This window comes from Giraffa tippelskirchi, chromosome 8 (assembly GCF_054371585.1).
Source record: "Giraffa tippelskirchi isolate mGirTip1 chromosome 8, T2T-mGirTip1v1.2.pri, whole genome shotgun sequence".
Classification (NCBI taxonomy): Eukaryota; Metazoa; Chordata; class Mammalia; order Artiodactyla; family Giraffidae; genus Giraffa; species Giraffa tippelskirchi.
The window spans coordinates 62,277,231-62,289,690 of NC_137282.1; the positions used below are offsets into that span (position 1 = coordinate 62,277,231).

General features: G+C 63.8%; 1 protein-coding gene across 2 annotated transcripts; it reads left to right on the plus strand.

Annotated features, from left to right (window-relative positions):
- Positions 1-27: 27 nt before the first annotated feature.
- Positions 28-12,167, plus strand: CLPTM1L (CLPTM1 like). Of its 2 annotated transcripts, none has more exons than XM_081523416.1 (17): positions 28-437; positions 777-877; positions 1,851-2,040; positions 3,322-3,467; positions 4,503-4,581; positions 5,421-5,538; positions 5,727-5,821; positions 6,288-6,372; positions 7,292-7,395; positions 8,175-8,240; positions 9,040-9,090; positions 9,337-9,419; positions 9,850-9,884; positions 10,329-10,384; positions 10,469-10,513; positions 11,188-11,303; positions 11,705-12,167. In XM_081523416.1, exons 1-17 carry the CDS (start codon positions 276-278, stop codon positions 11,787-11,789), a joined length of 1,617 nt encoding a protein of 538 aa, XP_081379542.1. In that variant the 5' UTR covers positions 28-275; the 3' UTR covers positions 11,790-12,167. The 2 variants fall into 2 exon arrangements, with proteins under 2 accessions (XP_081379542.1, XP_081379541.1); XM_081523415.1 differs by having other exon boundaries at positions 3,325-3,467.
- Positions 12,168-12,460: the final 293 nt, after the last annotated feature.

The following is a 12,460-nucleotide window of genomic DNA, read 5'->3' on the forward strand; positions in this document are numbered from 1 at the left end:
CGCGCCCGCTTCCGGCGGACGGTGCGAGGCCCGGAAGCGGCGCGGCGGCGAATCCAGCGGCGACAAGTCGGTGGCGGCGGCGGCGGCGGGAGCATGCGGGGCAGCCGGCGGCCCGCGGCGCGCGGCGCGTTCGTTCCCCGGCCGTGGCGGCGGCCCGCAGCGGCTCTCGCGTGAGCGGCGGCGGCCGGAGCATCCGGCAGGTCGCCGGGAGGGAGGGCGGGCGGGCGGAGGGCCTGCGGCTGCGAGGCGGCCCGGCCGGGCCCGGCGGCGGCGCTATGTGGAGCGGCCGGAGCTCCTTCACCAGCCTGGTCGTGGGCGTGTTCGTGGTGTACGTGGTGCACACCTGCTGGGTCATGTACGGCATCGTCTACACCCGCCCGTGCTCCGGCCACGGCCGCTGCATCCAGCCCTACCTGGCGCAGAGGCCCAAGCTGCAGGTGAGCGCGGGCCCCCACCCCGACCTCCGCCCTCGGGCCCGGCGGGCCGAGCCGGGGGCCAGACTCTGACCGGGCGAGGCCTGCTCCCCGCCCCGAGCCCCGACGACCCTCGGCCCGGAGCTGGCCCCTGTGCTCCGCCCCGTCGGGCGGCCGGCCGCAGCAGGTGTCCCCCCGCAGCAGGCCTGTCCCTCGCAGCCGTCCCGTCACCGCCGAGTTCTGTGCCCTGAGGAACGGCAGGCACCTTCCCCGCGGCGGCTGCTCAGGTCTTCCTCCGTCAGCGCCCTGTGCCTTCTGCCAAGGCCCTCATAGGCTTGATTTTCTGGACGGCCCTTTTTCCAGCTCAGTGTGTATACCACCACGCGGTCTAACCTGGGCGCCGAGAACAACGTGGATCTGGTCCTGAACGTGGAGGACTTTGACGTGGAGTCCAAATTTGAAAGGTATGGATATGGAGGATGACAGGCAGGCGCCGCGAACATTGAGCTTGTTGAAGAGTCAGCGTGTGTGTGTGTGTGTGTGTGTGTGTGTGAGTGAGTGAGTGTGAGAGAAGGTACCTCCTTCAGGCAGCATTACCGACCCTCTGGTGCATGGTGGAGCGTTTTAGCTGCAAGCACCCGTGAAACGTAGGCAGCAAACTTCGTTTCACTTGAAAAGAGCAGGTGACCAGTTTGTCACTTACGACGTTGCTCACCCGGCTTCTAACAGTTGTGGGATGCAGCGCGGCCCTGGGGAGTTTCCGGAGGGGTGGGGATGGGTGCGTATGACGGAGAACGGAGCTTACGCAGTTCCCACAGCAAAACTTGTGCTTTCCCAGCAGAAGTGGTTCAGTTCTGTCATCTAGAAGGGAAAAGAGAAGGATGGAGGCAAGAATTTAGCAGAAAATCAAAATTAAATGAAGTGTAATTTTATAGAAAAGAGCAAGCAGTGTAAATATTGAAGTATGTAGCATAACTCTTTAAAGCTGCATGTAACTGATGGTTTTAGTTTTTTAAGTTTCAAGAAATGTAATTCTAAAAACGATGTGCTCATCACGAGTCCTCTTCCGTCTTCGTTGTCTGGGAGGCGTCAAGACGAGTACTGGGGTGTGTGACGTTGTGCAGAGTGTGAGTCCTGTGGGAGAGCTGCTGTGGGGGCGGGGCGGGTCACACGTGCCTGGGGTTGGCCCCCTTGGCCTGCAGCCTCAGCGGCGGGAACGCAGGCCGTTCAGCTTTGCGACAGCTGCCCTTGCTTTCAGAGTATGTTGCGTAAACGTACATTTAGGATTTCAGTAACATCTAGGCAGGTGGGTTTCGCTCTTAGTACTTCTCAGCCGACAGTAATTGGGTTCAAAGCGGCATTTTTTATAGACGTGCTTGCACAGTCTCCACTCCACAGAACAGAACATGGATGGGCTTGTTGTTATTTGTGTTTCAGGACAGTCAACGTCTCCGTTCCCAAGAAGACGAGGAACAATGGCACGTTGTACGCCTACGTCTTCCTCCACCATGCGGGCATCCTGCCCTGGGACGACGGGAAGCAGGTGCACCTGGTGAGCCCGCTGACCACCTACATGGTCCCCAGGCCGGAAGAGGTCAATCTGCTCACCGGGGAGCCTGCGGCACAGGTGAGTGGGGCCAGCGGAAGGAAGCCTGCTGGCCCCTTGGCGTCCACACGTGTCTGCACATGCAGTTTGCGTCTGGCGCTGGACCGTGCTGCAGAGTGAAGCGATCCGATGTTATGGGCAGACACGTCTTTCAGCTCAGTGACTTCTCATGGGTCTACAGATAAGTCTATGTTGAGTTAGTGACGTGCAGTTTAAGTATTCGGTGACTTTCTTTACCTGGATTCCTTCTCAGGTCATGGGGCCTCTGAGCCCTGGGAGTGTGTGTGCAGGGCAGAGAGTTGGTGCAGGGTTGCCCGCCTCAGCTATGGTCAGACTTGGAGCTGGTGACGCTGTGCTGGGGCAGGACAAGGCAGCGCTGGGGTGTTGAATCTAAGCACGTGACCTACATTAGGGGAAAAGCACTAGTGCAAAGTGTGTCTCGTGCGCCTGGAAAACCACCCACCAGTTCAGGGAGGGCTGGTGGGCACGCACTTGGCCGTGCCGCAGCGGAGGACAGAACAGAGGTAGCCTGGTATCTGGGGCTGTGTGCCCTGGGAGGAGAGTCCTTCATGGCCAGCGGCAGCAGCTCGCCGGGAGGTGTCCACGCGATATTCTCTATGTCCTTGGAAAGGCCCCTGGGTTCCTTTCCTGTGCAGACCGCACAGCGCTGCCTCAGGGCCTCCCCGGGAGCCCGGCAGCCTATGGAGGGTGGAAGGCAGCTCTGGATCGGGCAGGTGCTGAGTCAGCATCAGCTATTGCTGCTTCTGGGAAGACGGTTCTGGTGTTACCGCTAGAGCTGAAGCTGGAGGGCAGAGATAAATAGAGCATTGCTGTTCACGGGGCTGCTCAGATGCAACGTTAAGATCTCCCTGCCGGGAAGGGTTTATTCTGAATTTAGTGAATTTAGGTTTGTTGCCCAGGCGCAGACACGCCCCCTTCCAGAAGGCTGGGCAGAGCTGCTTTAGAAGCGTCTCAGTTCAGGTTCCTTGCAGGCTGCAGGGCTCTCTCCAGACTGCCCGCACCTCCCGCGCCTGTTCCAGGCTCGGCCTTCCCGGGACCCCTGTTCAGACTGCAGGCCCAGAATAGGAATCAGTGAGATCCTGGACCATGTGCTCTGGAGCAGCAGGCCTCCGGCTTCTGCTGAGCAGGCTGTGGGGGGTGAGAGTCCGGATAAGGGCCGCCAGGGTCCTGCTCTGGGCTGTGCTCTCTGCTCGAAGGCTCCCAGGCGAAGGTTCCACACCCCGCCCCCCAGCCCCGCCCCTCCCGGCCTTTCCCTGCTGAGTCAGCACTCATGTTCCGCAGCAGATCGAGGCTGAGAAGAGGCCGACGAGTGCCCTGGACGAGCCCGTTTCTCACTGGAGGCCCAGACTGACCCTGAACGTGATGGTGGACAACTTCGTCTTTGACGGGGCCTCCCTGCCTGCGGACGTGCACCGCTACATGAAGATGTAGGTGCCGCTGCTCAGGCCTCGCCGCTGAGGCCCAGGGGGAGGGTCGCTTGAGCATCGCTCGTGCATTCCCTGAGCCAACAGGAGAGGGGGGACCCGGTGGGTGGGTGGGGGAGCCCCCTGGGATCGTGGCCGGCCACAGTCCAGGGGCTGACGGGCCGTACCTGTACCCCAAGCCCTCTGTCGTGGGAGCCAGGGGCCGCCGGGGGGGTCGCCGGGGGCGCCCCCTCCTGTCCCACCTCCTCGGGGGTCTCGCTGGTCACAGCTGCCACCAGGACAGGGAGGGAAGAAGGGAACGGCAGGTGTTTGTCTCGGAGGGAGAGTGGAGAACCTGATTTGGCCGAGTCACCCTGCACCCTCGAGGCTCCGCCCTGTCTGCGTCCCACGACCTCGCACTCCACTGATAGTTAGGTTGTCCTCTTACTGTCACTTGCCGTCAAGAGCATAACCGTTAAAACCGGCTTAGATCACCCTGCGTCTCTGCGGCTCAGGGAGCCCCCCGACGCCTGGCCTGGCCCTGGGTCGACACGTAGTGCCCAGAAATGCGGATGAGAATTGTCGCCGTCCGCCCTTTCCAGTGCTTTCTCTGCTGTGGTCACAGCGTTTTGCCTTTTGTAAAGTTAAGATCTCGTTTTTTAACGCGGGGCTCGTTCATAGTTCAGAGCGTGTGGGTCACTGGGCACGAGGCCCCTGCCTGCCCCCTCCAAGGCATGTGGCCCTCACGTCTCACCGCACCCCGGACGCCCCGTGTGGGCGCACGTACAGCCCCTCGTTCTTCCCTGCGTCCTGAGCGGTGTGCCACTGAGCGCCCAGTGCCCAGCCTCACCGCGTCCTCCAGTGGCAGCTGTGAGGCGGGGAACGTAGCTCGTGGGCCCCTCTGCTCCCCATGGGAATGAGCCCGGGGCCTGTCAGCGACCAGAAGCTGCTGGAGCCGCGGTTGGGGAAGCGGTCTGTGAGGCAGACCTGGCATCTCGGGGCTTCAGTCCTCCCGGGTTCAGGAGCCCCCCAGTGACCTGGCGACGGCTCTGCCCCCAGGATACAGCTGGGGAAGACCGTGCATTACCTGCCCATCTTGTTCATTGACCAGCTGAGCAACCGCGTCAAGGACCTCATGGTGAGTCGGCCACTGCCCCCTGACCCCAGCACAACTCACACACTGCGGGCGGCGGGCCCCCGCCCGTGATGAGCACGGAGCCCTGGAGGGCTGCTCGTCCCTCGAGTGGCTGTGGCTCCGTGGGGGCCCAGGTCTCTGGTGTGGAGGCCTGGCCTGTTCTGGAGGTGTCTGGAGAAGAGCCTGCCTCCTCCAGGCTGGCCCCCGGGGGCGGGCTGGGCTGACAGCAGTGGTAACAGTTGACACCCGAGGTTGCTGACTGCTGCAGGCATCGTGCTGGGTACCTTGCAGCACCACAGGCGTGTCCCCGTGTCCCCGACCCGCAGGGACTCTTTTAGGGTCAGGGAGGTGACCTCTCCGGGGAGGCCTGATGCTTAGCGTCTGTGGGGCAGAGCTCAGCCGTGTGGGGCCTGCTGACCCACATGTGCTTGCCTGGGGCTGTGGGGTCGAGTGTCACTGGACACCTCCCCTCCACACACAGTCACGTCAATTCCAAGTGTCCTCAAGGGCCCCATTGAGGGGCCACCCCTCCCTGCAGCTCCCCACCACCCCGGGAGTGTGCCCACCCCACCCCCCGCCGTGGACTCCTCGGGGCAGCTCGGCGTCTGCTCCTGTGGACAGGGGCACGGGCTCCCGTGGCCTATGCTCGGCTTAGCTGCCCAAGTGGGTCCCCACGCCTGCCCAGGAGGCACCGGCGCCCGGGGCTGTGGTCACGAGAGACACGTAGGGTTCGGGTGACGGAAAGGAACTTGAGGAGTGAGGGCTTCCTGGAGGAGACACCTGCAGGTTCTGAGAGGGGCCCAGCTGGGCGCAGGGCCGGACCTTCGCCATTCCCCCCGCAGGTCATCAACCGCTCCAGCACCGAGCTGCCGCTCACCGTGTCCTACGACAAGATCTCGCTGGGGCGGCTGCGCTTCTGGATCCACATGCAGGACGCCGTGTACTCGCTGCAGCAGTTTGGTGAGGCCGCCGGGCGTGCCCCAGGAGCGGGGGGTCAGTGGAGCCCCGACCTTGGCGCCTGTGAGGCCGTCCCCCTTGGAGGGCCCCTTGGAGGGGTCTCAGGAGCTCCTCTGCAGACGAGGTGACCCCTCGGGGCTCCGTAGTACAGGTCCACGTCGCCCCTCACTTAGGGCCTCGGTCCTTTCCAGGGTTCTCAGAGAAGGATGCTGACGAAGTAAAGGGGATCTTTGTCGACACCAACTTGTATTTCTTGGCGCTGACCTTCTTCGTGGCTGCGTTCCACGTGAGTGCTCCTGGTTTCCCAGTGGGGCCTCCCCTCTCCCCACCCCCCAGGAGAAGGGTGTACACTCATGCTTGACCAGCTGAAGGGCTAGGCTTCATCTGCTAGTTTGGAGCCGTTTTGAAAATAAATCGAAATCGATGAGATCAGCGAACAACTTTGCAAAATACGTGTTTCCTTGTTCGAGGTCTGGTACAGTGATTCCAAAAGTTACAGTCCGGTCCTGCTAGGAGGGTCCGCGTTAGATGCAGCGGCTGCCGGGAAAGCCCGCATGGGGCTGTGCTTGGGGCCAGAGGGTGGGGGTGAGGCCCAGGCGCCCACTGTAAACAGCTGGTCCACATGCCAGGGGAGCTGGAACCTGTCACAACTGCGCTGGGGCCAAGGTCTCACTGAGCAGACAGTGTTTCCGATCGAGCCCGTGCTCACCCGCACGACGTGGGGGGCTCATCGCTGTCCTGTTGTCTTTCAGCTGCTTTTTGACTTCCTGGCATTTAAAAACGACATCAGTTTCTGGAAGAAGAAGAAGAGCATGATCGGAATGTCCACCAAAGCAGGTAGAGGCTCGGGACTCACATGTGTCCTCCAAGGTGCCCACCGCTGGGCCACGAGGGCAGGTGATGCTCTGATGCCCACAGTGGTGTTCGCCCGGGACCCGTGCGGCTCTTGCTTGGGACGGGCTTTTAGGTCCCCGTGGGAGCACCCTGGGAGGGCGAGGGCAGCCTCCTGGCCGTGGTGAGCACCTCGTACGCCTGGGGCAGGGGCGCGGGGCCTGGTGACCGCGCCCGGGGGCCAATTCTCGGCGCTCATCTGCATGGGCTCACGGTCCTGTGGGCCGCCAGGCTGGGTCTCCAGCAGGCGGTGGTTGTTCGGCTCCCGTGGAAGTGACTCCCTAGGGAGGGGCCTAGGGTGCTTGGGTGGCCCCTGCATCCAGGGTCTGAGTCTCGGGGTCTGCTGTCTTAACCTCTGACTTCCTCGGATGGGAGGACCCCTCTGAGCTGCCCCCCGGCCCTCTACTGGCCTTTCCCCGTAGGGGTGTGAGCAGGGTTTGTGGGGCCTGGGGCCCGCGTTCCTGGCAGGCAGTGCTCTGTAGGGGGCATTTCCCCAGCCGTGGTGGCCCCTGAGTTACTGCTGGGAACAGGTGTGGGCACCGCAGGGTCCCCGTCGGGAACCGTGTTCCCCGCCCCCCGTCCATGTCATTGTGTCAGCGAGTGTGGCGCTCACATGTCCTGCCTGAGGTGGCCTTCTCTTGGGTCCCAGCCCCTCACGGTCGTTCTACAGTTTACACTTCCCACGGCTCCCTTTCAGTGGACAGAGAGGAGACGTGCTTGAAGGTGCTGGTGCCTTGGGGCTGAATGCCTGTGTACGTGTGTGTGCCTGTGTGGGTGTGTGCATGTGTGTGCACCTGTGTGGGTATGCGTGTGGGCACAGCAGGCCCCCCCAGCCCCGCGCTCAGCCCTGCCCGCCCGTCCCCAGTGCTGTGGCGCTGCTTCAGCACCGTGGTCATCTTCCTGTTCCTGCTGGACGAGCAGACGAGCCTCCTGGTGCTGGTACCCGCGGGCATCGGAGCCGCCATTGAGGTGAGTGGCCCACCTGGGCACCCATCTGTGTGCTGCCTGGGAGGTCCTGGGGCCCAGGTGCTCGGCGCGGGTCGGGACCGGCGTCTCTGCCTGGGGACTGGCCGGCCTGGCTCCTCCAGTGGAGCTCCGCACAGCCCCTTGTGTCTCCACCTGGACGCGCCCCCGTCCCATCTGCCTGCGGGACGTGGTAACTCGGTGGGTGGGCCCCATGGCTCTCGCTAGGCTGATGCCGTGTGGAGGATGTATGATGGGGCGGTGTGGGGGTGATGGGCCAGGACGCCCCCTCTCTGGAGTCCAGGGCCCCTTGGGCCTCCAACACCACCCTGACTTGGACCTTCAGCGTGGCTGTGTCCAGGCCCTTGCCTGTGGGTGCCCCCCGGGCAGTGCTGGCTGGGCCCTCCTGCAGCCACGAGTCACATGGAGACCGACTTCACTGTTGTGCTGACCCAACCTTAGGGAGGCGGCCACCTGGAGCCACCCGGCCACAGCAGGACGCGGGGCTCTGGGCCGCCCTGGGGGCTGGAAGAAGGTGCCAGGGCGAGTCTGGAGGTGGGTGGGGGTGGTCAGGCGCAGGTGAACTAGGTGGGGACTTGGTCCCTGAGGATGGACAGACTGGGTCTGCGCTGGAGGCGGGCGTTGGTCAGGGGCCCGCCGAGTGGTCAGGCTGAGCTGAGGTGCAGCGGGGCCTCAGCGGCCCATGTCCTGATGAGTCACGTCAAGGAGCAGGCCGTGGCTTCTTCTGGGTCCTGGAACTTCAGGAGTGGGTTTTCCCTTCTCAGCTGTGGAAAGTGAAAAAGGCCTTGAAGATGACCGTCATCTGGAGAGGCCTGCAGCCCACATTTCAGGTAGGGACCCCCCCTCGTGTCCTCTCGGGGACCCGTCACTTTGGTCCTGTCGCAGCCGAGCTGTGGTGCAGGCTGACTGCTGCATGCGTTTCTTGGCTGCATCCCCACGACATACAGTTCTGAGGACAGGTGACCGTCTCATGGACACCTGTAGGCCCACGGGGAGACACATGGGTGTCTTGCTGTGGGTGGGGCAGCTCACCCCTCCGCAGCTCTGCCCTCAAGCCCCTGGGCTGTGACTCCCCTGGGGTCCCCCCTCCCCGGCTGTAGGAGCAGCAACCCCCCACCCCATGTGCAGGCAGGGTGCCGGTCAGCCCAGCTCACGTGGAGCCTCCTGTGGGGGGGTTCCCGCCCTGACCACACCTTGGGGGGCTCCCTGGTGTCGGGCTTCCTGGGGCGTCAGTGGGAGGTAACGGCCGCGCGGCCGCTCCGCTTTATGTGGCGGCCTCGTGTGAAGACCCCTGGGACTGTGAGGCTCCAGGCGTGCCAGGTCAAGGGCGGGTCACACGGCGGCGGGGCACAGCTTGTCCAGGTCACCTGCGTGTGTCCGCCCTGGCTGAGGAGGAGCAGGGTGTTTGCTGAGAGCCCAGCAGGCCCGGGGCAGGAAGCGGCCGCGCGGCGTGACGTCCAGGTCGACAGGCCTGCGGCTCGCGTCCCAGGCCGTGTGCTCGCGGCTGCCGTGCCCGGCTGGGCTCCTCCCGCTCAGCCTGCAGCCTGGTCCCCTCCCGGTCGCAGCCGGCTGAGCCCAGGCGCCTGCCCGGCCCCTGAGGTGACACGCTTGTGTGGAACTCCTTTGCAGTTTGGCACTTGCAATGCGTCTGAGAGGCAGACAGAGGAGTACGACGCACAGGTAAGCTGCGGCACGGTGCGCTTGCCTGCCAGGGCGGGCCTGGCTGTGACCGCCGTGGAGAAGGCCCGTCCTGGGTGTGGGTCCATCACGCGTTCGTGGTGGACGTCCTGTGGGTAGATGCTCTCTGGCCTGTATCCTCCACGCAGCCCAGCTTCGCTGCCCTTGACGTCCCCTGCTCTGCCCTCTGGTCTGTGGGTCTAGGCAGCTCGGAGGACGGGCCCTGACCGGGCGCTTTCTGTCCCTCAGGCTATGAAGTACTTGTCTTACCTGCTGTACCCTCTCTGCGTCGGGGGCGCCGTCTACTCTCTGCTCAACATCAAGTACAAGAGGTGAGGGCACCCCGCTGACGGCCACGGTTCTGGCTGCTCGCTGCGGCCGCCTCGTGCAGCCATCTCTGGTCCCAGCGGGCTGGGAGGCACTCGCAGGAGCAGACTCGGGGCTGGCCATACAGCTCGCATCCAGAGGGGCCGGGGCCTCTGCACTGTCCCTGGCCCCATCTTCCCAGCGCTCGGGCTGGGCTCAGGGCCACCCACGGACTCTGTGGTTCCGTCTCACTGGAGGTCGTCAGGGAAGTCTGTCAGTGCCCAGTCTCTGCCGTCCCCTTGGTAGGGGCTCTGGGGAGGCCGCCGTCCATGCAGGTGGCCCGGGCTAGCCTGCTGAGAGCAGCCCCCACCCTGGTGCTGGAGAGGGTGGGTGCGTGGGGGGCTCGATCACGACACGGGCCAAGCAGCACCCCCGTCACTTGCCCTTGCCTTCCAGCTGGTATTCTTGGCTGATCAACAGCTTCGTCAATGGTGAGCCTCCCATCTCAGCGGCAGCATTTGTAGTGGGTCACGTTTTTCAGCTGCCACGTGGCCTAGTGCAGCGAGAGGTTCCCTGTCCAGCCCTGCCTACCCTGCCCCATTTTCCCCCTTGCTGGGCCTGTGGGGTCGGCTGTGGGCATCGTGTTCTCATGGGATAGTCAGTGCGGGCAGCAGACCCCACTGCCATGGGGCAGGGCAGCCCCCGGCCTGTGTCCCGGGGCAGCACTGCCCGCTCGGCCTGTCCAGACCATGAGCTACCGCTCTGCAGGCCGCTGGGCCTGGCTCCGCGCGTTCACTGGGAGTGGGAGGGGCCCCGTCTCGGCCCCAGGCAGGAGTTGGTGGGTAGCTGCAGGCAGAGTTCCCGGGCGTCCAGTGTCCGCGGGGGCATCGGGGCAGCCCCAGCCTCTGCGCGCCTCCATGCCCATGTCTCCCCAGGGGTCTACGCGTTCGGCTTCCTGTTCATGCTGCCCCAGCTCTTCGTGAACTATAAGGTAAGGTGCACCGCTGCAGCCCCCCCATGGGCCCCGCGTCCCAGGGCCGCCCAGCCCTGATGCGCCCCGTCTCCTTGTCCCCAGATGAAGTCAGTGGCCCACCTGCCCTGGAAGGCCTTCACCTACAAGGTCAGTCCTCGCCTGCACGAGGCCCTTGGGGCCTGGCCCTCACGGCCGGGCCCCATGTTGGCTGTGCTCCAGTGCGGGGGCGCGGGGGCGGGGTTCTCCTTCAAGCACAGAGCCTTGCAGTCGCTCTGGAAGCCCGAGGTCCCTGCCCCAGCAACATAGAGGTCTCCCGAATGACAGCCATGCTGCTTCCTGGCACTACGTATCCTCCAGCAGGTGGATGCCTGTGACCTGCTGGCCAGTGTCTGGGGTGTGGGTCCCTGTCCACCAGGTGGCGGGTCCAGCGGTCCCAGGCCTGGGCTGTCCAGGGCTGCCTGGGTGTGTCGTGGCCCGGCCATGTGCAGAGGCTGGCCCCACGGGACCCTCCGATAGCCGTGAGCTAGAGCGTGCCGGGTTGGGGTCGGGGTTGGGGATGGTTAAAGCTGCTTCTGCTTTTGATTTGCGCGGTGATGCCATGCGGCCAGCCCTGTGACCCCCAGGCTCCCGGGTGCTGCTCCTCCTCCCTGTTTGCAGAGAGTGGGCAGGACGCCCGGCTGTGGGGTCTGTGCCAGGGTCACCCTGGGCCCAGGCCGCCTGCTGCTGCCCGCTCCGGTGGCTCTCGGGTCACTGGGCAGCGAGCGCCCACGGGTGGCCATGTGGCTGGGCGGCTCTGATCTCATGGCCCCGCCTGCCCTCAGGCCTTCAACACCTTCATTGACGACGTGTTCGCCTTCATCATCACCATGCCCACCTCCCACCGGCTGGCCTGCTTCAGGGACGACGTGGTGTTTCTCGTGTACCTGTACCAGCGGTGGTGAGTGTGGCCCCAGTCCTGCTCCTGTGGGGAAGATGTTGACAGGTGCCATGGGGGGCCTCAGGGCCCCGTGAGGAGCGCTGCTGTCTGACCACCCCGGGGGCACGTCGCTGCCCTGCTCAGCAGAGTGTGCAGCAGGCCACGGCCCGGCCTGTGCGCACGTCAGGAGCCCAGGGCCGGTCCCTGCCTCAGCGTGCATGCGGCTGTCGTCGGCCTCTTGTCGGCCTCGGGAGCAGAGGTCTGGCCTGACCATTCTAAGGGCGTTGGGAGGGCGCAAGGCAAACCCGTACCAGTCTCTCCCCTGGGGACTGACCATCCGAGTGCTGGCTGTCATGCACCCAGGACACGCATGTTCACTCTTGCATGCCAGCCGGCATGATGCCCACATGGTCTCGTTGCAGGCTTTATCCCGTGGATAAGAGTAGAGTGAATGAGTTTGGGGAGTCCTACGAGGAGACCCCCCAGCGGAAACCCCACACAGACTGAGCCAGACCTGGCGCATGCAGCCGCACCACAGGCAGGGCGCCGCTGTGGAGGGCTGGCGGCCTGGGTAGGCCTCCCGCCGTCACAGCCTCTACGTTGCCAAAACCCCCGAGCGTCCCTCACGGCCTCGGGTGCCTCCGCGGCGCGGACATCCTTCCTGGTGGCCGGTCACGAGAGCATCTGCTGCCCATGGACCCTGGGCTGCTCCTGCTGGATTCCGTCTCGGGGTCTATAGGCGCTCCTCACGGGGATTTCAAACGCCTGAGTCCATTCCGTGTAGACTCTGGGATCAAATGGCTTTTTTCCTTTTCGTTGAAATTTGACTATTTTAAAGCTTAATGTATGTATGTTTCTATTTTAAAATAAATTTCTCTGGCTGTACACTCTTCTTGGCCTGACATGACGTAGAAGGTTTCAGATAGTGGCGTTTACCTCATTTCCAGAAACGAACACACGATGGCGTTTGTGTACGTGTTTGTCAGCAGAAGAAGATTTAAAGAATCTCAGACCACAACTATTTTTACATGTCTGCGTCTGGTTTTGAAGCCAAGTCATCGCAGTCCTGGGGGTCAGTAGATGAGTTTTGTTAGAGAAACGCCCTGGGGCTCACAGAGGGAGAAGCAGGGCCGGGAGGTGTCTTCACGGACAGGGCAGATGAGGGTGAGAGCTGGTGG